At 38.2% G+C, this 24,172-nt stretch overlaps 2 protein-coding genes across 2 annotated transcripts in view; one reads left to right on the top strand and one right to left on the bottom strand.

Annotated features, from left to right (window-relative positions):
- The window catches only part of LOC121297013 (dynein heavy chain 10, axonemal-like), a 38,750-nt gene extending 25,869 nt beyond the window's left edge, over positions 1–12,881 (top strand). The window contains 17 exon segments of the mRNA XM_041223023.1: positions 41–320; positions 453–682; positions 796–1,069; positions 1,176–1,280; positions 3,084–3,238; positions 4,414–4,568; positions 5,399–5,582; positions 6,064–6,264; positions 6,617–6,826; positions 7,070–7,165; positions 7,284–7,455; positions 7,934–8,065; positions 8,238–8,449; positions 8,755–8,922; positions 9,190–9,370; positions 9,847–9,992; positions 10,600–12,881. Coding sequence (XP_041078957.1) covers positions 41–320; positions 453–682; positions 796–1,069; positions 1,176–1,280; positions 3,084–3,238; positions 4,414–4,568; positions 5,399–5,582; positions 6,064–6,264; positions 6,617–6,826; positions 7,070–7,165; positions 7,284–7,455; positions 7,934–8,065; positions 8,238–8,449; positions 8,755–8,922; positions 9,190–9,370; positions 9,847–9,992; positions 10,600–10,746 — 3,048 coding nt within the window. The 3' untranslated portion in view covers positions 10,747–12,881.
- An 89-nt stretch (positions 12,882–12,970) lies between these two features.
- On the bottom strand, positions 12,971–23,864 carry LOC121297012 (coiled-coil domain-containing protein 92-like). Its single transcript, XM_041223022.1, has 4 exons — positions 23,672–23,864; positions 18,966–19,119; positions 18,122–18,163; positions 12,971–14,423 (listed from the first exon to the last, which is right to left on the bottom strand). The coding sequence occupies exons 2-4, from the start codon at positions 19,099–19,101 to the stop codon at positions 13,645–13,647; spliced, it is 957 nt and encodes a 318-aa protein (XP_041078956.1). The 5' UTR covers positions 19,102–19,119; positions 23,672–23,864; the 3' UTR covers positions 12,971–13,644.
- Between the last annotated feature and the right edge of the window lie 308 nt (positions 23,865–24,172).

Here is a 24,172-nt window from a genome sequence, read left to right as displayed (position 1 = left end):
TAACCTTTTTGTTTTAAAGTCTGTTTCTACCTGTTTTTAGGTCTCATCATTTAACGATCCAGATTTCCTCAAGCAGCTGGAAATGGCTATTAAGTATGGCTTCCCATTCCTTTTCCAAGATGTGGATGAGTACATCGATCCAGTGATTGACAACGTTCTGGAAAAGAACATTAAAGGCGCTCAAGGTCGCCAGATTATTCTGCTTGGGGACAAGGAAGTAGACTACGACCCAAACTTTAAACTCTACCTCAACACCAAACTGGCAAATCCAAAATACTCCCCATCAGTATTTGGAAAAGCAATGGTCATTAACTACACAGGTAAAAGATAGATCAGACATCATTAACTATTTTGTCAAGCTCCATATTTAAATATGTGTAATGATTGTTACCGATATAGTCTAATCCACAATTTTGTGACGGGAGTGTGATGTTATTTCAATCTTTTTGCAGTTACATTGAAAGGGCTGGAGGACCAACTGCTGAGTGTGATCGTGGGGTTTGAGCGCAAGGAGCTTGAAGAGCAGAGAGAGCGTCTCATTCAGGAGACCAGCGAGAACAAGAAGTTACTGAAGGACCTGGAGGACTCTCTGCTCCGAGAGCTGGCCACTTCCACAGGAAACATGCTGGACAATGTAGAGCTCGTCCACACCCTGGAGGAGACCAAAACCAAGGCCACAGAGGTTAGGGACGGGAGACAGCAGAAACACAGAACACATTCCTTTTTTTTTCTATAAATAAGGGAGATGTAGACATTCTTAGATCACTTCCTAAACTAATTACTTACTTCTGTTAGGTCTCAGAGAAATTGAAACTGGCAGGGAAAACAGCAGTGGATATCGACAAGCTCCGTGATGGGTACAGGCCTGCTGCCAAGAGAGGTGCCATTTTATTCTTCGTGCTGGCTGAGATGGCGCTGGTAAACACCATGTACCAGTACTCGCTGGCATCGTACCTGGAGGTCTTTGATTTCTCTCTGCGTAAATCTCTGCCAGACTCCATTCTGCAAAAAAGACTGAGAAACATTATGGACACTCTGACTTATAATGTCTATAACTATGGCTGCACAGGTTAGTAGAGCCCATTCAAATATCTATCTATCTGTCTATATTTATATTTATCTATCTTAAACATGGTATATTGTTAGTATATGCTTTTTATGTTTAATCTTTGCAGGTTTGTTTGAGAAACATAAGCTGCTGTTCTCATTTAATATGACCATCAAGATAGAACAGGCAGAATTCAGAGCACCCCAGACTGAACTGGACTTCTTTCTGAAGGGTAAGGCAGTGTGATAAGCAAAACAGTGGTGTAACAGTTAGTATACTATAAGAACAGTAGTCATTCTTGATGAAAATATTAACCTCAATACATATTGAGTGGGATATGCCAGGCTGTCTTCAGTTCTGACTTAAGAGTGCAATAAAAAAAACAAAAACATTTAGACACTTTATAAAACCAATTATTTTAGCATCAGCCTGATGCTGTGAGTCAAGGTCTACATATATTATTTATTGCAATAGAGTTATAAATAAAAAGCGCGGTGCTGCATTTATGACTAAAGAAAAGATTAAGCTGACAGCATAAGTATACCCTGAGTCCTGGGACTTGTGCATCCATCCTGTCTGTGCCAAATTCAGTGAGCCGGTAATGCAGTCCCAAAAGTTGTTCTGAAAATATAGCACTGTCAAGAAATGCTGGTTTTGTGCCAGGCTTTGCAACTGCAGCAATATGACTTCACCCCCCCCTGGGAATTTAGTGACAACACACAACCTCAGAAAAAGCATGAGCATCCATAATAACCCTGCACCACTTGAGAATCTGTGAATGCTTGTTTTAATAAAATGAGCACAAGCTCCATCCCTAACCATTAAGACTAATGTACTTTGAATAATAAACAAACAGCATTTTACATCCACATGTCATGCCTTCTAAACCCCAAAAGCTAAGAAGATATTGCATGTGGCTTTAACAAACGCCTGGCTCTTGGTGGTTAAGAATGCTGTTTGAACAGCGTCGTCATCTTCACCTCCCATTGCTGAGAGAGCTGTAAGTGGCTGTCTCAGAGGTACAAAGCTTGCCGGTTCTGCTCCCTAGCCTCCCAGGCAGCATCCTATCATTCTGTCACTGGCCATTACATAAGGAGAACTGGGTTTGTTGTCAAGCAAAAGTATTCTTCAGCTCTTGGGTTTCTTACATCACTGTAATTTCAGGATACTACCACAGGATGGCAGTGTACGGCAGAATTCCTGTAGTTCGCAGCAAGTGCTGGGATTTCCAGGCAATACCAGCTTTGATATTAATAAATTATACATTAGGAATATAGTTAATGCTCTGATCAGGGTTACTTACGAGGTGGGTATGTCCCACCCATATATATATATATATATATTATACCTATTATGCATTTGATCATTGCAAATTATTTATTTGAAAAGTGATATTCATTATTAATCTCAGATAGTCTCAGATCTGTCTTTGGTGATTCAGGATATTAGGAACTATGTATTACACAGTGTGCATGCTGTGAAAGATTAATACACATCACTGATGATGTAGAAATGCATCTGTAACTACATTCAGGCTGTATTGAGGTGGTTTGCCTGTTTTTGATCCCAAGGTTAGGTGAATGCTCTAGATGCTACTATCTAGTCAATTAAGAAATGATCTTCTTTTCTTAATTAAGGCAGCTGGTTAACACCAAAATGACTACAGACATCCAAATAGTATGCATTATCTTTATCAATGGTGTAGGATCATAATTTGCCAAGAACAGAACTCATTATTCAATCTGAGCATCTCCTGCATTGGCACAGCTTTAGATCCTGTATTCCTTTTAATCTTGAACCCCTGAATGATCAGGCATGTCTTGGTATGACATAACCTGCAGTCTGTTGAATAGCCACATTTCAGCGTTACATATGCGATTCTGAAATGGTTAAAACATGGTGATTACACTATTGTGCTTTCGGCAGGGGTGTCTCTGTAGGAGTGCAGTGTAATAGTGCTGCAGTGACAGATCAATGCCAGGTGAATTAATGTGTGCTGATACCCCTCCCTCTTCCCTGCTCTGGCTTTCTCCAGGAAACCTCTCCCTCGAGAAGAGCAAGCGTAAGAAGCCCTGCCCCTGGCTCCCAGATCAGGGCTGGGAGGACATTATCCGCCTGGCTGAGCTCTTCCCCCAGGAATGCGGCACTCTGCCTGACGATGTTGAGAAACACGATGCAGAGTGGAAATCAGTGAGTGCTTCTGTGTCTCTCAGGCTTCCGTCAACATGCCTCAAACTATTACATCTGCTTTTATTAGAACCATTGATACTGACTGAGGAGGGCAGTGGTGGGGCCCTAAAGGAGAGGTGCATTTACCAAGCAAAAATAAAAGATTGAATGTCAGCACATGCACAAGGCTAATGCAGTGCAGTGAGCGCATTGCCGCTTAATAAAGACAGATCCAAATGCTTCAATCACAGTCCATGTATACACTTTTCAGACACACTAAAAGTGATCCCCCATACCTTTAATGATTATACAATTGAACTATTGATTATTGAAGGAAACCACAAGCAAATCCACGGAATCAATTACAATGGTTTAGTTGTGACACAGCTTAAGCTGTTGAACGAGTTGCAGTGTGGTTGGTAACATCAAAGAAAGTCCATTTCAAAGCCAGTTTTTTTGCTTGCAAATTTCAAAAACAGTACTTTATCTTGAGGTACACGTGCCAGTCCTCAACGGATTAGCTTACTGTTGAATCATTTTATAACAAAACCAAACAAAATTCAACATATAAAAAGTCACAAATCCAATGATAATACCAGTGGCTAAAGTGACGGTTAATACATTGACTTGTCAGCAAGCTTCTTAATCCTTTATATCAACAAATCTAAATCTGTTTATGCTCCTCTTTGTGCGAGACATTTATATGTCTATTTCAACTTTTCAGATAAGAGTTATCTTTGCAAAACCTCACTAGTAATACTGCTGTCAAAGCCAATGTGAGCTTAGAACTGTCTGGAGTCAGAAGACAGTAGCTGAGAATATTGAAGATATCATCAAAACACAGTGCTGTATTGCAGCAGTATCACAATCTACATGCAGGAGAGTGGAGTCTAAACTGTATCAATGCAACGCACTTCTTCTTTCCAAGAGCTGTACTGCTCATCTGTTCAGAAAAACTCTTTAAGTTTTGTTTTTAGGGGTGTCCTGGTAGGACAGCAGTTACACATCTTATATAAAAGGCACAAACTCAAAATCTGCTCATCTAAACTCATGTAAAGAAGCCACAGTTAATGAAAATTCACCCTGTTTCAGGAAAGCGATAGGAGTATTTGTGTACTGAATGTCGAATGTGTGTGTGTGTTTTTTTTTTAAAAACTTGACTTCATGTACATACTATTTTTTGTCCTCCTTCCTAGTGGTATGATTTAGATAGCCCAGAACAAGCTGCCTTTCCAATGAAATACAAGGACAACCTGACCAGCTTCCAGAAGCTGCTGCTGCTGCGCTGTTTCCGCATCGACCGAGTCTACCGGGCAGTGACTGATTATGTAACGCTGACTATGGGAGAAAAGTAAGTGCCCAGATTGTAGGGGTGCCGCCCCCATATGTCCAGTCTGTGAGAAGTCAGGAAATAATGCTTACACTCCCTTCAGATTCAGTTAGTGTAATGCAATGAGCTACCAACAGCATGGCCTGTCATCTCTTTGTCATGACTGTCATGGTTTTAAGGCAACAAAAATAATACAGATGGCATTACAGGTGATTATTACAGTACCGTACCACACTTTTTGACGTTGCTGTTGAAAAAATTGTACAATATTACCCTTTCAGTACTGCAGACTTGTATACAGGTATAAATGATATTTTAGTATAGGAAAGATAACTCCACTCAAAACAGCAGACCAGTAAACTATTTCTGCACACAGCATAGTCCTTTTTTCAGTAATGCAATTTTTACATTGCTGCTGCTTCTGGTGAAATGTGAAAGGGTAACTGGCAGAATCTCAAGCAAGTGAAGCCATTACTCACTGTAAAGTGCTGCTTCAAAAACACCTGCCACTGACATTCGATGTTTCCCTCTGATTCTAAAGTAATTAGTGTCCCGTGTGGATAACAAGAATAACAAAGCAGCAGATGGGACCTCATTTTATTACAGCTATCCAAAGCCTCTTTACTTACCAGTTTGGAAGTGCTGGGAATATAGAAGATGTCAGTGTTAGATTAGTACGTATATTTGCAAGTCGTTAAACAACTCATTTGCATTTTAGATGTTTAGCATGTGGTACATTAAAAAAATCTAAAGGTGACCTTTTTTTTGGTTGTTTTTCATTAAAACTAGCAGAGCCACCACTTAAAGGTAACATGGTAAGCATGTGGTCTCTCCTGTCTTCCTTGTATCAGGTATGTCCAGCCTCCTGTGATCAGTTTTGAAGCCATATTCGATCAGAGCACCCCCAATTCTCCCATCGTGTTTATCCTGAGCCCTGGCTCAGACCCTGCCAGTGACCTCATGAAGCTGGCAGAGAGAACAGGCTTCGGGGGGAGCAGGCTCAAGTTCCTGGCAATGGGGCAAGGGCAAGAAAAGGTACAGTGCCTGAAATATGAACATCTTAGGATTACCAACAGCATATGAAAAATTGCATCTAAGATAAATAAGTAAGAAAGTCAACAAGGCAGTAATGTCACATTCTAGGTTAAGTTACTTGAAGCAACGTCTATTTAAAACACTAGTCATTATTTACCCATTTTATAGAATCATTTGTACTGAACAAAACGCTCACAGCAGTGATTAGATGGGGTTAACCCTCCCTATTTGAAATGACAGGCAAGACAGAAAAGAGCTGATATATAGATATCAGACTTTCTGCATCAGGAAAAAAGGCTTTTGCTCTTTGAAAGTGCAGATCGATCCACTCAGATAGAAGGTTTCAGCACCACTGGGGCTGTGCGCAATATATCGGGTTTCCATGAAACAAGGTCCAAGATATTTTGAAGTGAAGGTTAACTTTTAAACCAGTGCTGATGTGCTTTCAAACCTGCATGTTGTTCGCTTTGTCTGCTAATAGGTGGCCCTGCAGCTGCTGGAGACTGCAGTGTCTCGTGGACAGTGGCTAATGCTACAGAACTGTCACTTACTGGTCAAGTGGCTCAAGGACTTGGAGAAGTCATTGGAGAGAATCAGCAAGCCCCACCCTGATTTCCGGTTGTGGCTCACCACTGATCCGACTAAGGACTTCCCAATTGGAATACTCCAGAAGTCATTAAAGGTAGCCGTTGAATTTCAATTGTTCTAGTGGAATGTTTTTCTTTTTTTTTTTTTATCAGTATATTCTTGAATAGCCACATGCCAAAATAAACTAATCCTAATGCCATGATTTTATGATAGCCATTTTTCTTTTATTTGTCCTTAACTCCCTCACCTAAATAAATAATAAAACACATTTGGAATAAATCCAGTCATCTACTTGTTCTGAGATCCAACTAAATCCCCTTCCTAGTGAGTCTAACTTCAGTCCAAGACTCCCTGATAAAGAATGCTTTGTTTCATTTGTACAGTAGCTGTTTAGTTTTCTTCCTGGGGGATTACATTCCCTTGTTCACAACCTTGTTTTTTTGTAGGTAGTGACTGAGCCACCTAATGGGCTGAAGCTGAATATGAGAGCCACATACTTCAAGATCTCCTTTGACATGCTGGAAGGGTGCCCACATCCTGCTTTCAAATCCCTGGTCTATGTGCTGGCCTTCTTTCACGCTGTGGTGCAGGAGAGGAGGAAATACGGAAAAATCGGCTGGAACGTTCCTTACGATTTCAATGAGTCTGACTTCCAGGTATCGATTTTTTTCATGGACACTCATTGTAAACCAGTAATCACCATCTCCCTCCAGTGTGCCAGCCCTTACAAAGCCCCCCCTCAGGACCAGTCATAGCAAGATGCTTATTAGGGTCTATTTAAGAAATTGAGTACAACAAAACAATCTAATAATCATTCTTTAAGAATGTAAATTGATTCCATTAAACACATTTATGTTGATGAATTAATATTAATAATATTACTTTGAATCCTGATCTAGGTCTGCATGGAGATATTGAATACATACCTAACAAAAGCGTTCGATCAAGCTGATAGCAAGATCCCATGGGGAAGTCTGAAGTACCTCATCGGAGAGGTAAAGCACATGCTGCCTCCACATGCACGTGATCTCAGATTGATTCCAGTGTATAGTCACTTCATGACATAGTGTTATCCCCACATTCAGCTCATCACATGTTAAACCACATTCCCAGGTGATGTACGGAGGACGAGCCATCGACAGCTTTGATCGCAGGATTCTCACGGTGTACATGGATGAGTATTTGGGGGATTTTATATTCGACACCTTCCAGCCTTTTCATTTCTTTCAAAATGACGAGGTTGACTACAAGATTCCAAAAGACGGCCCCAAAGATGATTATGTTGGTAAGCCTGGATTTATGTCGTGAGTCTGTAAAGCTGATATCTAACCCATGCATTATCCACTGTGCTGACTGATCATCATCTGCATTACAATGCTTTAAGAGGAAGCTGCATATATTTCCTAGCTGTGTAGAGTGAAATCATTCCTAAGGAAACCATGCACCACTACTGTAACAGGTTCATCATTTTGTTTATGCAGTGCTTGTTAATAAAAAAAAGATCAAGGTAACAATTTGTTTTATTCAAACTCCTGTATGTAAGTGAATTCAGTACTATACAATACTTGAATTACAATTGTTATTTTAAATAAGAATACTTTTTTTTTTTTTTTTTTTTTTTATTAATTATAAAAATAATACAAAATAAAAACATAATGGGGGTACTGTTTTCACCAGTCTTTTCTAGTGCATGCTGAGTACATATATTTCCCTCCTCGAACCCTTGAATTGAATGTTGTGTTTGTGTGAATCTCATCCCATAGAGGAAATAGAATCTCTTCCACTTGCTAACACTCCAGAAGTGTTTGGCCTTCACCCTAATGCTGAAATCGGTTACTACACCCAGGCTGCCAGAGACATGTGGAAATACCTGATAGAACTGCAGCCACAGACAGGTATGGAAATAAACTGCAAAAAGCCATACTCCATACAGTACTGTCCAATGCATACCTTTAGTGTGAGCATCTCAAGGCACTGAACACTAAAACAGTTTCCAAGCATTACCAGATGTGTCGGAATCATGCTCAATAAGAGATATTGACATCATTGATTTATTTCATTTGACAGGAGAGACGGGTGGTGGAATTAGCCGTGATGAGTACATTAGCCAGGTGGCCAAAGACATCCAGAACAAGCTGCCCAAAGTGTTCGACCTTGATCTGATTCGCAAAAAGTTGGGGCTGGAGATCTCCCCCACAACGGTGGTGCTTCTGCAGGAGGTGGAGCGATTCAACAAGCTCATAGTGCGCATGGGCAGGTCCCTGGCAGAGCTGCAGAGGGTACGTGCTTGGCAGGGTTACAAACTGGGCTTTCACTGCCTTGCATTATTCAGGATCTTCCATACATGCTTGTTTTTTTAAGCAAATAATATGCACCTGTCTTTGTAACAGGGTATAGCATGCTGTAGAATACTATAGTACTTTCAATGTACAGATGTAAATGTCAATGTGTGATTTGTATTGTCCTGAATCTGAAAACACCACCAAGATGTGTTGCTTCTTTTTGATTTGAAACTGCTCTGGAGACCTTGATGGTATACAGTACAGGGCTTTGTTGCTCAGAGCCATCTCTCTGTGTTCATCAGGCGCTGGCGGGAGAGGTTGGCATGAGCAGCGAGCTGGATGAGGTGGCTCGCGCCCTCTTCAATGGGCAGATTCCAGTCATCTGGAGAAAGCTGGCACCAGATACACTCAAATCCCTGGGGAACTGGATGCTCCATTTCAAGAAGAGGTTTGACCAGTACAGCACATGGGTTAGTATTACTTTGTCTCATTTAAGTGAATAAGGTGTACCTGCTGGCCTGATAAGTGTTCTGGTATTAAAACTGAAGAAAATAAATAAATCTGTGTTAAAAACTATTATCCAGTACATTACATCAAGTTATTTACACAAAAGGGCTAGGACCAGATAGCAAGTTACTAACTTGCCTGTGTGCATGACCGATCTGTTGTACATTATTGTTTTAAATATGACTCTAAAACTGCCTCCAGTTTTACAAATGGTTCATGTTTTCCTCCAGATTGATGAGGGAGAGCCCACTGTCATGTGGCTGTCTGGGCTGCACATTCCCGAGTCCTACCTCACAGCCCTGGTCCAGGCCACCTGCAGGAAGAATGGCTGGCCCCTTGACCGCTCCACCCTGTACACACAGGTCACCAAGTACCACACTGCTGAGGAGGTCACAGAGAGACCGGGGCAAGGTACACACCACAGCCTTGACACAGTTACTACTGTATCTCCAGTCTACATCCATTTTTACCTTTCCTTTACAAACGTCCTTTGTGGGGTAACAGTGAGCACATTGTAACGGTCTGAAAGGTCAGGACCTAGTCTTACATAATTATTTAATGCATACTCCTACAGTGTAATAAAGCAGTTAACCATCTTCGTGTGGTGTGTGTCAAATGAAATAAGTTTAGTTTCAATCTATGAAACAACAAATGAATGCACAATTTGTTAGAGTGAGAGTTTTTTTTTTTTTTATGGCTATACAGCTAACCTACAAACTTAAAAGATGTACAAAATCACCAGCGTTGAAAGTGTTGTGGCTGATTTCACAGAACCCAGTTAGCACTATTCCTGCACTAACTAATGGTAGTGCTAATCGTGGTATGTGAAACCAGCCGTTGACCTGTTGTATTGTGGACTATTGTGGATTCCTCTTGTCCTGTTGCAGGATGTTTTGTGTCAGGTCTTTATCTTGAAGGGGCTGACTGGAGCACTGAGAAGTCATGTTTAATCAGGAGTAAACCCAAAGTCCTGGTGGTCGAACTGCCCGTTCTTAAAGTCATTCCCACTGAGTCGCACCGCCTCAAACTTCAGGTACGAAACAAACCACATTTTCAAATGAAATTATTTTTTACTTTGTCTGAAGTTTACTGGGTATTCAATTAATGGGATACTGTTATTTGTGCGTCTTTACATGCTATAAATAACAGTTTTTATAAAGTATATTTTAGGTTTAAGCATCACTGCAGGTAAAAATATTTTATTAATGTTCAGTACATATAGATGGCAATCAGCAAGACATAAAAAATCTATATATATTTTAAAAGCCTTGTTGCTTCATGTTCATGTTCTGCAGGAGGTTAAATTGTCACACAGGAGGTACACTTAAATACAAATAGGTAATGTGAACTCGTGCACAAACCTGAGGTCTACTACAGGACAGTTGTGCTTTAGAATGTTTTTGCATAATTGAAAGCTAATTGTCTTCAAAAGGAAAACATAAAAAGTTTAGATCCCTTGATTCCTGCAATTCTGTACTTTGAGATATAGCTACATAACCATCCTACCAAGTATTATGGCTTTTTTGGTAAAACCAGGTGCATTAAAATAGGTCACACCAGAAGTGCTAGTGACTGGAGATCTGAAGTGTTTTCTTGAAGGTGCTGCCCCTGTTAACATTCCCTCTATCCCCTCCTTGCAGAACACATTGAGGACGCCTGTGTACACCACATCCATGAGAAGAAATGCAATGGGAGTCGGCCTGGTGTTTGATTCTGATCTTTACACCACAAAACACATCTCCCACTGGGTACTGCAGGGGGTCTGCCTCACTCTGAACTCGGATTAAAACAGTGAAGAATCAGCACTTTTTATATTATATATTACAAAACAAATCCTATATTTGGCATTTGACATAGTTTATTATAAATGTTCTTTAATAAGTTAGTTCACTGTTACCCCATTTTGTGCCTTACATTTAAAGATGTACTGACTGTTTGTTGTGTACTGTACAGTTGTTAAAAAACTGGGATCTTTTTATATACTTTGTTAAAGCCTGGTTTTCTTTTTTAAATCTACTTTAAGGATTTTGTATTTACCAGGGTTTGTATTTTCTAGAACTGCAAAGGAGAAATAAATACATTATTATTAAAATCAGTCTACTAATATTGTATACTCTTTTTGTAGGCTTTTTTTCATTTTTGAAATTGTTAAATTCTATGGGTGTGACATTACTGTAATTGGTTAGCCCAATACTGTGTCCAATGTGTCCAATGTCCTTGTATATGATCTTTCCAAGACTCGCACATCTTTTTCACCCTCCAAGCTTCAAGATTACTGTATTGAACTCTTAAACATTCTTGTGATATCTGTTTGCCAAGTCTGCTTGCTGTGCGCTCAGTGTTCAGCCAACACTAGTATTTCATGTTAGCTTTGTTATTGGTTGTGTTGATGCACTTGGGCAGGTTTATACTGTTTCATTTAGTTCAGATTTGTGACGTGTTTCAGTTTTATTTTGTTTTTCTTTAAAGTAACACTAATAGACAGTTTTCCTGGTTCCAAGAAAACACCACCAATGATAATATGTGAAACATGAAGTTAAAAAAAGAAAGCAAGCTGGTTTAGAAACTGATACTCTGATTCGATTAGTTTGGAAATTGTCTTGACCTGCATAGTGACCTGTGAATAATTTACCATAAGGAGCTGCCAATCTGATAATATCTGGACTACCCTTCAAATGAATGGCCTACTCTTAAACATTTATCTCATTATGGAGGAGCAAATGCATTGAAAATACTAACACTCAAAATATTCAAGCTAATTACATTACCCAATCTAGAGTTAATTCTGATTCTGAACACTTTGTCCACAAATAAGAACTGAGAAAAAAATGTGGTACAATTGTTCCTGCAGTAAGTTGTCTGGGTTTTCTAGTACTTATGGCTGTTTCCATGTTTACTGATTGTATAACTGATATTAAACTTTGGATGCAACAACATTTTTTGCAATTGAACCATGATAAGGCAGGTCATGTTACTAGGTTCATGGCTATCGATGGTGTAAAGACTGAGTTTTGCTCTAAAATGAAAAAAATTGGGGGTTATTTTTGACCCTAGCTTAACTTTTGAGCCTCATGTACGAAATACAGCTTGGGAATATTGGCCAGCTATGCCCTGTTCTCTCTATGCCTGCTACGGAGAAGCTGGTCCATGCCTGTGTCTTGTCCAGACTTGACTATTGTAATGCCCTGCTTGCTGGGGTTTCCAAAAACACCCTAAACAAATTGCAGTATGTTCAAAACTCAGCAGACAGGGTTTTGACTAGGTCTCGATCCGGTGATCATGTTACCCCTCTTCTGGAATCCTTAAGTTGGCTTAAGTTTTGCATGGATTTTAAAATCTTGCTAATGACTTTTAAAGCCTTGAAGGGTGTGTCTCCCCCTTACATAACTGACCTTTTGTCTATACCCCTAGACGCAATTTGCGGTCCACTGATGCTCGACTCTTCTGTTCCCATGTCCCTAGGTTGTGGAATGCCCTTCCCAAAGAAACAAGGGACTCTGAATCCTTGGGTGCTTTTAAATCTCGCCTTAAAACGTACTTGTACTTGTTTAAACAGGCTTTTTTTCTTTTTGATTTAATGTTTGATACACTTTCTTATTGCCGATTTTTATTTGTGTTCATGTACAGTGCTTTATGATGACTTGTCATGAAAGGCGCTTTATAAAATTATTATTATTATTATTATGTGATATCTCAAAACTGGCTAATTTAGCAAGCATCTGTCAACCTTTTTTGTTTAGGCAACCACTGCATTTCATGATTTCATTTTTGATGATGTTACTGTACTGAAATTAAAAGTACAAAGAATACAAAGATTTTGTTTTTTAAGACTAGCATATTCGTTAAACAAGAAACACCTATTTAATCTGGACACCTTTTTCGCCAGATAGGTGGTAACCATTCTAGAGTACTAAGTTAATCTCAAACTTTGGTCTAATAAAACCAATGAATACAATGGACAACCCCGTAAAAATTAAGTTCTTGTCATTAAATAACACAGAACAAGTTTTGTAAGTTAAATTTCTGTATTGCTTACAGGGAGTCGAAAATGATATTACAAAAAAAGAAAAAAAAATGAAATGAAAAATTTTAACTGGCCGATATGTAACAAGTACATTTTTCTTTACTTCTCCATTCCTGCCATTTACATACAGAGACATGAAACATACTGCTGCTATGCAAAGGCTTTGTCATAAAAGATTTATAGCAGTCAGGTAATGAAAACCTTGATTATACAATCTGGATGTGCAGGCATTAAGAGAAGTCATCAAATATTGACATTAGAAATAAACAGTTTGAACATGTTGCTGCAAGTTTTCTATGAACTTACTTTAATTAACTTACTGATAATATATTTGCAGTGTGACAACGAGTAGTATCTGCTTTTGTAAACCACTTGTACGTATGTTGATTGCAGAGTATGTGTTTGAAGCAAGCAATAAGATAGACACGTTTATTTGGCTGTTTTGAAAAGGGAGAAGTCATATGAGCCTCATAAAGCTGGAATGGGGACAGGCAGGCTGTCAGTCACATAGGCTTTTGAAAGATTTGGCATGCAACTGTTTACTGTTAAACAGGGGAAATGAAATAGGAGAACCTTTAAGAGGAATATGAAGAAACGAACATCTCTTATCGCAGTGCAATGCAGAAAAGCAGAGTAAGATTAGTATTATTATTTCATTTGTTTAAACAGTTCTGTCAGCACCTGACCGCTTTCGAACAACTTGACTCCCATTCACCTGGTCCACAGCCAGTGTTTCCACTTCGGGTTGGGTGGGGGGAGGGGTCACATGGTGAATTCGGTGGGCCACACCAATATGTGCCTTGTGTTGCCTACCCTTGGCCGGACTGTGGTGTGGTTCAGAAGTGCGTTCCGAAGGAATTGGTGGGATAACCGAAGGCCTCTCTTTCAAAAGCTGTGCATCAGCAGATTCTCTGGCTAACAGGAAAGGCGTTGGGTCTGGCATGGCATCCATGGTCTCTCTCATTACCACTTTGCGCCCGTCAGGCCCTAGCCGGTACACCTCGGTAAACTCAGAGTTTAAAGGCTGAGAAAGGCTCTTCTTCATCCTTCGCCTTGGGGTCTCTGGCATCTTCTCCTTAGGTGGAGCTGGCTTGTAAGAGGACATGACTGGGCTCATGTTCGGGCTGGTATCGGAGCCGCCACTGGACGTAGCTATCAGCTTCTTCTTGGTGGAGTGCAGCTGAGACGTCAGATAAGCAATGGTGCCAGACCGTTGCTCTAGTTCGCTTGAAAGCATGTTTAGTTTATGGCTTTTCATTTTCAGCTCTTCTAAATACTTCTTTTCTCTTTCTTTTATTGTGTTCTCCAGAACTGAGATCATGGCGTTTTTCTGTTCAAGCTCCTTTAACAGTTCAGTGCTTTCATTTTCTTTGGCTTTAAGCTGGGTTTCAAGCTCCTCACACTTTTTCCTCAACTCGCTACATTGTGATTCACCGCTTTCTATAGAAAACACAAATAAGAATGTCTTAGTCACTTACACTTTGTACAAAGATCTATGGGGTTTAGATATGTGTTTGAGAATGCAATGCTCAGCATGCATATTTTTTTCTTTTGAAAGAAGGATTCTAAATCTTGCAGCTACATTAATTTTATCTTTGGCCCTGGTTATCCCTAGACTTGGGTTATATTGCGGATGGTTTCAAATACTGTATTAGTGTCAGTTAAGTACTTTACATTCTGGCTTTAGTTAATAAAAGCCAGCAGTATGTGACGTTATAGTAAATTCCATTTTAAATCTGCATCTTTAGTGCATAAATAGAAGGAATATTCTAGGAGTGAAATGTTGAGAATCACAGCCTGCACATGCAGCCCCAACATCATTTATTCATTGCTTTAAACCACTCTGCATTACGTCAGCTCAGCCCATTGAAACAGCAGATGCTTTCCTATTGGCGGTTGCTTAATGTGTAGACAAGGGCACGGCCAGGGCGCAGTTTTCTGCAGCCTGCGATCAATGTGCCCACTGCAGAAGACAAATTAACAGTTCAGTGCATCTGAAGGATGATGTCATCCTACAACCCCATCCCTTATTTACAAGCATGGCAGCCTATAAATATTGTATTAGGGAAATTACTGTTCTCAAACAAGCAACACTTTGACTGACATACTGTACAGTCTCTCTGATTGTAAGCAAAGTGTTTTTGTTGGTTGAATAATTAAAATGATTATGCATTGTTCTCATTCTTTTTTACATTGTAGCAGCAGTGTCAGTAAAATATTTGCTTTAATCAAGTTTTAATCAGTAATTTTTATACAGATTGTTATCAACATTCACAGGGAATGTACCAGGTAAATTCAGATGTTCCTGTGCCTTTCATTAGCTGTCAATCTGGCACTCTTAAATGGAAATTTCTGATTTAATTTGCAACCTCCACAGGGACATTTAGGGTAAACATTTTCAGGAAACAAAGAAAACCTACAAGGATTTTAACAATTATGATAGAGAGATCAGGGTTTTGAATGATTTGTATTAAACATTTGACTTCAATATTCTACTTCTCAACTCAAAGAACACAGTCTGATTTCCAGGGTTGAGCTCCTAGAAAGCAACTGTAATCTAATTAGGTCAGAGATACCGTCACTGCATTAACCTAATAGAATATAATCCTGTTTCTGAAATGACAGTCCACTTGCTGTCACAGACTAACCTAATGCTCTGACAAAAGTCTACAATGAATACAAAAAATACAATGAAGTCATTTACTTTTAATCTACATATATACTGTATAACAGCGACTTCTATTTTTGTGCAATCGAATTTAAGTTATGTGTTTATTTGCAAAATGTTTAAGCATTATTATTTGTAGGTAATAATAACATTTATGCTTTAAATTTAAAATGTATTTAGTTTTTATATTTTTTTGCACTATGGTTTATCTACTGTAGTTTTCCAGTCATACTTAAGAAAAGAATACATTTACAATTCACTTTTATTTAGCTAAGCCTGTATTTGAACTTCCCAGCTTCATTGCTCTCAGTTAAGCCCCCTTACAGGCTCATTGTTATTTTGCAATTCACTGTCGACCTATCTTTACATGTCTCTGAGTCCAGTGCATAGTGGTTAATAAGAAGTCAAGTCTCGGGTGGCCTCAATTAAGGCTTTTCCTAGAGCAAGATCATCTGCAATGAATACCCACATGTGCACAGAGAACCTTCTTACCCAAAGTTAATTCGCAGTCACCCCAAAGCCTACACTAAATGTTTAAGGGGCAGACAGTGCACCTATGTGAATGCTAGTGACAAATACTGAGCCATTTATGTTCTGTAACTATGGTTACCTGATACAACATCACTGTGAGCATCAGAGCAGCCCTGTTTTGCACTGAAATGGCATGGGAAGGCTTTATACAAAACTACAAAGAAGTCAAAAGACTACTGCATTATTTTCAGCTTCCCAGTAAAGAACTTTAAGTGAATTATATCCTTTCACTGTGTGTATTACCAGACAGGAGCCTGTAGACACCCAATAAGTAAACCATTTAAATGGTCACACTTAACCAAACCCTGTGACTTTTGCGTGACCAAACAACCAAAGCCATTGTGAAGGCATTTTGAATACAGACTAATTAAGCACCAAGCTCCATGAGGCAATTCTTTATTTGAAATTAATTCTTAAAAGGGCCTAAACATTTTTGTAACAACATTGCTTGTTATTTAGAAGAAGAAAAAAAAATCCATTAGTGCCTTGGGCAAAAACCCAGAAGGCAGCCCATTCGTATTATAAACAGCATAAAAAATCAAACAATGGGGGCACCCATGTTGCAAGTAATTTTGATAGTTGTAAATGGAATATACCAAAATTCATGTAACTTGTCCTTCCAATCACATACTCATAAGAATATCATGTAGTTAAAGACAAAAGCTTAACTTTATGTGTAATAAGTTTGCACAGTAACAACAATTGTAGTGGGACACTATACTGTACAGAGAGTCCCTGCATTGGAGCCAAAGGTTCATATAGCCATGAGATAATGAAGGATTAGACCCTGCCCACGCTCTGCTCTACAATCAGATACACAGGAAATCCACTTGTTAAAAAACTCTTCTCATCCCGATCAACAGAAAACTGACAGGACTAAAACAATGCAGGTCAGGTTATTCATCATAATTGCACACTCCCAATTACAAAAATTTACAAAAAAAAAGAAATCTGATGGTCTTGCCTTTTGGAGTCTAAAGTGCAGTAACAAGTATAACGCACTGGTGAGACAGTAAGAGTACTGAGTCCAATTCTGATCACCACATCACATTGTGACCCTGGATAGTCTAAAGACGAGCAGCTAGAATAACCCCAGGGATTAAAAGAGTGAGCTACAAAGCCAGGATGAAAGAACTGAATGTATTTAGCCTGGAACAAAGATAAACCAGGACGAGAGGACAGCTGGAAATTAAGTGAAACAGACTTGCGACAGTGGGAAGGAGACACTTTTTCACTCAGAGAGCGGTGAGGGTATGGAATGGGCTACCTAATCATGGTGTTGAGACAGCAACATGGATACTTTCAGACCCAACTTGATGAAGTTCTGAGATCAATCAGCTTCTAGGAACCAGAAGAGCTGAGATGGGCTGAATGGCCTCCTCTTGTTTGTAAATCTTCTATTATTTATTGTGAAGTCAAAGGACACTTAAACAAGACTAGTCTATCAAAATGTTCTAAAATATATTAATCAAGCTCTGATCATCCACTGTGATTAGTCAAATACAATACAGTAGAGTAGTATACTCAGCTAGGATTCGCTGCTTGTGAGATAACAGAAAATATTGAAAAGTCGTTCTGAGGATCAAGATTGACCTTTCGTTCCTGCAATGGATCAAAGACAAGTGGCCTCTAGAACTGTTTTTGAAGAGCAAAAAGGTTAAAATGATGAAGCCATCAAAATTGAGATAATGCTGCCAAGCTTGTCAACATGTGAAAGTCCATGTGACACACAGTTTATAGGGCCAAACTTGAGTTTTACATCTCAAGTTACAGAAATGTGCCTGATGGCTTTACATGTGTGTACAAGTAGACATACATCTTATCACTGGTGGAGAAGACATTCAAATAGGTTAGTATGTTATTACTTTGATGTTGATCCTCAATGCCTTCAAACTTTTGGTAAAATACAAGTAACCTGCCAGAAATGTATTTGTCTTACCTACTGGCTCTGAACTTCTTACTGTCAACTTGTATGTCAAATCTTTAAAAGAAAAGAAACAAACATACAGATTCATGTAAATGCATTTGTTTACACACTTTTATTATAATTATTATTATATTTATTATTATTATTATTATTATTATTATTATTATTATTATTATTATTATTATTATTAATAATGTTGTGATTTATGGTGTAACAGAGCTTCTACTATGATGTACTATCATTATAAAACCATTATATTCCATCTTGGTAACAATCTTTCCCCATATTTCCTCTCAAGTTTAAACCAGGGGTGGCCAAATATGGTCCCTTTTGACCATGCATGTTTTTTGCATGAGAAGCAAGTCATAAATATTAATTTCCCATCTTCACGGTTCTCCATGCACTTTCAACAGCACTTAGTGACAGTGTCTGCTCTAATTATTCTGTCAGGATAAGGACACAAAACAAATTCATATAATCGTCTTTTTTCAAGGGCTTTTTTTGATCGTGATCAAGGAGCAGTACAAGAGATAATTATATTGTGTAGAGGTCCTTTAATATACATTACAGGTCCTTAAATAAATTCCCATTATCTTCCCCACCAGTAAACCTGGCTGTTGCTGCTATATCAATTGAGGCAGAATGTGCTATACTACCTTTGTGAGGTATGGGAACAAAGCAAAGCCACTAGAGGATTATACTGGATGACGAAATAGCTCATGTAAGGATATTGACTGGGCAATCTGGAGCTGATGGAGCTGGGGATCATGTTTCAAATGAAAAAGTCCTACCAACAGAACACAGTTAACTTGGTACAACGTGCGCTTTTTATCCGGCGGTGTCTGTATTGTCTTACCTGTGCAGTGCTGCTGAAGGCGGTGCACCTCTGCATGCAGACCCTTCAGTGTATTTGCATGCTCCTGCTGGAGGAAAAGCAGGTTCTTCTGGGCACTGTGCAGCTGATTCTCCAGACTTACAGAAGCCATGGTCATACTGTGTAAACGGTAAACCTGTAATAAACACAAACATTTATTTTTATTAAGTTAAAAAGTGAAAGAGTAATGCATCCTCTGAAATAGCTTAAGTTTGCAGCAAAAGCTACAAAAGTACCACAAATAAAAGCAGGCTGTATAGTTCAGTGTCACATATTGACTGAATACAACATATATAATCAAACGTTAGTAGTAAACTCCAAAAGCCCATTAAAAAAAATGTGAAAGCTGCACACAAATAAGTTAAGACTTTATTATTATAGAATTTGGCTTTTAGCATTTGGCTTATAATCCCAGACACATACTCTTTAAAAAACAGACCTAGTAATATACTGCCCCCAGATTCAAATTAAATACATTTTTGTGTATAAATGAATAAGAAGTACATAAAATAATAAAATGAGGAAGTTATGTTAGATTATTCTTTTAAAAGGGCTTGTAATCATTCAAAGGGTTTGTTTTTGTTGACACTGGTCTACTTCTAATAAGTCTTTAACCCATTTATTTCATTACTGGAGGATTGTCTGCCTGTGTGCCTTCATGAGCGGACAGCATGAGATCACAAGCAGAATCACTTTAACCATGAACACTAATGCCTTACTAAAGACAGCAACCTGAACCAGGCATTATGAATGATGAGCTGTATTTTTGCATTACACACAGACAATAACATTTAGACATGTGTGAGTTGCTAGTACTCTGAAGAAATGTTCTTTTTTGGTTTTCATTTTGAAATAATCCCATTCTCATAAGCTTGTGTAAATGCCAAGTTACGCCTTTCTGAAAATGGTAATGCATGTGCGTCATCAAATAATCACATTACAAGACAACCACTGACGTCTCACACCACGGTGCGCAGTCTAGCAAGGGCGTGATTTCCCACCCTTTGAAGTACACTGGTGTCTGAAAAATACGTCAGATTTACTACTGTATCTGTAATAATGACAACCAGATGTAATGGCAGGCAGGCTATTTTTAGGCAACACATGTAACCATCACGAGCAAATGGCTTTAATAATCTATCTCCAAGAAAAAAAAAAAAGTATACCGTATAGTACGTCAGCATAGTAAAATCACCAAGTAGCTCTGCTGTAAAAAACTTTCTTCCACAGTAGGTAAATTGAACTATTATATAGCACAACACTATGTGAACACCACGTTTAGAAGAGCAGCACAGCCAAGTACATTCAGTTAGCCAGAGGAAAGGACTGCAACAGAAAAGCCTGTAGAAACTGGGGCATTAATAAATGCAGACGTAATAATACACTGGCTGTTATAATACACAGGCTGTTATCCCTGATATAAAGAAGCTGTCTGTGTTAATAACATTCAGCTCATAAAACAATTCAATGACACAGAGCTTTTCAAATGTTTGAACCCCAGCTATGCCGGCTTGCCTCCTTTAAACCTGTGCTGTGATCACCACATCACACTGTTAAGGTTAACTAGAGATTGAGATACATTATATTCATTTTGCATACTTCTTCGAGAAATTGCAGGTCAACAGACAGTTCACTGAAGGGCCAGGAGGACATGGCAGGATTAGATTTAACTGCATAGTGTCACTTGCCTTAAGATTGGCAAACTGACACAGATACAGTATGTAATGCTGTAGCTACAATATTGCTGGAGTTCTTTGAAGCAATTACAGTGCAGAACTTTAAAATAAGTCCTGCATTGTTTCCAAGGTTTAGAACACACAAGTCTTACAACAGCATCCAGCTGTTTGGAAAGGGAATTATGTAATGCACAATGTTTTCTGAGATTCTAATAAAAAGTTAATAATAACAAGCTTGCATAACAAATTGAATGTCTCAACCCCAAACAAACTTCTAGTAAAATGACTATTAATATGTTACTTTATATGTGTATTTACTGTGGAAATATAATACATTCAGCCAATGTGGTGTAAACCTGAAAATTATTTAAACTTATCAGAAATATACTGCTTTCCCTTTCAAATGGTAATCAGAGCTATATCAATGCAAACGACAACACACAATGTAATTACAACCTAATTAGTATTTATGTCATGCTAGATAAATGTAGCCTATTGGCAAATGCTTCTGCAGTGTCCTTGTTCTGTGCATTTACCATGTAGGCTACATTTAGAGGTGAAGACAAGGATCATTACTCATTTTGTATGCCATTGGGCATCTCCATTTTCTCTGAGATAATACAATGCCTCCTGGGTTGGCTATTGATTTTTGAAATTATCAATATTCTTTATAATTCTTTACTTTACGACAGTCTTGGGAATTAAGTCTGAAAATATATAGGAACGTCATTCATCTATTTGCATTTAGTATTTCTTTGTTATTATAAAACTGTGCGATACAATGTGGAGGTTTAGATTGTCAGGGGAGTACACAGCTTTTAAAAGCCGTCCATTGCCATTTCTGATCCAAACTGTTTCCTGTAAATCAAAGTGCTGCCTGTTGATAATGCTTCCCAGAAGCTGACACAAATGAACGAAGACACAAAGAAAATCCCTACCCTGACCTGAAGCAGGCTAGCACAGAATGAGGTACAGTGATGTCATCTTTCCTCTAGTAATGAATCAAGTAGGGCTTTCTCTAACTGTTCACACATTAGTTAATGCATAAGAGTAACCTTCAAACATATATCATAGATATTTACACAACATTTTTCTTTTTTAGATTTTTGTGTTATTTATTTACCATTTCTGTTTCCTTGTGTGTGTGTGTTTGCAGAGCATCTTTCTACTGTATTTATTTCTGCATAACTAACGCACCATGACAGTTACCAACTCACTCAGCTGAACAGTAGAATACTATTGCTTTAACACAAATTATGGTACTTACAATACAATAACCAGGGTGGGATTTGTACCTTTTGTAAGGAACTCCAGCGATAAAAACAACACAGAGCTCCACGGCCATACAGTTCTACAGTCTCACTTTAAATATGAATATATAATGAAGGAAGAGCTGATGCAGAGAATGTAAGGGTCAGATTCTCTTCTTTGCATATTAGATGCGATACAGGACACTGTAGTGCCATCTCTAACAGGGCGGGTCTGCTCAGATTTGACTTCACACACAGCGAGAACACTTCACCACAAAAGGATTAGTAACTTTAAAACCTGCATTTATATATATTTTGCAAAAAATGCAAAACCCAGTTTTTTTTTAACATTTTTTATAACAGGAAAGCAAGAATATCTGTCAGTGTTATAGGATGTTTGTCTTAAAGAAATTTACTGAAATACAAAACATACTGCCTGTTGTACTCTGTATCAGTACATTTCCATTACCCTATACAGTACATTAAAAAAAAAAAAAAAAAAAACACATTATAAGATATCGAACTTTTTTCTTAGTACAGACACAGTTCAAACACCTATGCTTCCACAGCAGTGTAAACCCATCTCTATATGTGTTTTTGTATTATCGTAACTGTATTTTTAATGTGACTGTTCACTGTTATACCATTTCTGATTTAATGTTTGCAGTTTTAAAACATTCGCCATTCTTCATTATCTCTATTATGATCTTACCATAATAGATGTCTAAACATTTAAATTATTAAAAAAAGTAAAAAGAACCCTAGTGTATTTCAGAAACAGACCTGATGCTTTCTTATGATATGGCTTAGTATTAAACACAGTATTAATTGTCCAGATTAAGAACAGTAAGATGGAATGTGATCTAAGTTTCACGCAAGGCAGATCTATACATTCTTTACACAAATAAGAACAAGGACTTCGTTTCAACTGCATTGCGGACCCTAAAATAAATAATGTAACTAACACTCGCACCCGCGAAAATGTACCTATCAAGTTGTCATCCAGAGTCAAGTTACATTTATTATGACGTGACGTATGTGTTAAATACATTAATTATCCATCGGCAGCATTAGTAAATATTCATCCTACAAGTCAGTATTTTAAACCGTGCCCTTCGAACCGCAGAACAAAATTCACAACGATAACGCAAAATAATAATAATATACGACACCATGCTACTGTTGCTATCTCTGCTGTAACCATGTTGTCATTTTGTCTCGCCGATTGTGTATACGACCTGAATGTATTTTTTTTTTCTATTTTTTATTACTGCGATTTATTTTTCAGCTATATACTACAAAGACGTCTCTAACGTGGGACCACAGTTAATGTTCATTTTAATAATTACAATACTAATAAGTCTAGTAATATTGCACTGCACCCTTACGAATGGAATAGAAAACATATATATACCGGTGCATTTATTTGTAATTACTTATTGACAAACATACTAATTATATACCGGTAACCCGCTGTCAAGACAGGTATTCTGTTATGAATTAGTACCTCAAAACTACTTAATATGTCATTTATCATATAGTGTACACAACAATTCCAATTCTTAATAACATGTCACCTGCAAATATTAACAGTATTATTATTATTATTATTATTATTATTATTATTATTATTATTATTATTATTATTATAACATTGCACCAAGCAGGTGTCTGCCTTGTTGAGAAATAAACCAATCAGAAAAGAGAACGATACCCTTTCATAAAAGTGTATTTGTAAACAACGTAATTCAATGATTCTTACCCGTGTTTTTAGTTTTTTTTTTGTAGCTATATACAGTCGCCGAGTTATCCTTTTTGTTTGGTCTCCTCAGTCCTCTGCAGCATGTTAAATAACGTGATGAGAAAGGTGTCCTCTCCTCTCCCGGCACTGAGCAAGGTTGTGCCAGATCTCATCTCCCGGAGATACCAGCCAAAATAAAGAGGTGCATTGTGGGATACTACCAACCTGCCATTATCAGCAGCATATCAAGTGTTTGACTAGAGCAAACCAAAACATTGGCTTACGGCGAGAGCCCTTAGTTCACTTACAGGTTTTTACACAGATAACTAAACAATTATTTTTATATTTGTAAATACTTCATCCGCAAAAAAAAAAAAAAAAAAAAAAGGTCGCCTTTACCTCCACTGCACAGGCGTAAATTCAGGCACAGCAGCGTTGCCCCAGAAACGGAGTCCAACGCCCTCAAAGGTATTACAACAGCGGCACCTGCTGGTGACGTTTCGCTACACTAACTAATCTATA

The sequence above is a fragment of the Polyodon spathula genome, chromosome 22, assembly GCF_017654505.1.
Source record: "Polyodon spathula isolate WHYD16114869_AA chromosome 22, ASM1765450v1, whole genome shotgun sequence".
Lineage (NCBI taxonomy): Eukaryota > Metazoa > Chordata > Actinopteri > Acipenseriformes > Polyodontidae > Polyodon > Polyodon spathula.
This window is presented reverse-complemented; position numbering and strand designations above follow the sequence as displayed.

Bases quoted from the DNA above. Each gene is read 5' to 3' on its own strand.
- LOC121297012 (XM_041223022.1), bottom strand. From the start codon at position 19,101: ATGACCATGGCTTCTGTAAGTCTGGAGAATCAGCTGCACAGTGCCCAG. The intron at 18,164-18,965 runs GTAAGACAATAC...TTTCTTTTAAAG, and splicing joins CCTTCAGCAGCACTGCACAG to ATTTGACATACAAGTTGACA. The intron at 14,424-18,121 runs GTAAGACAAATA...TGTTTTCTATAG, and splicing joins AAGAAGTTCAGAGCCAGTAG to AAAGCGGTGAATCACAATGT.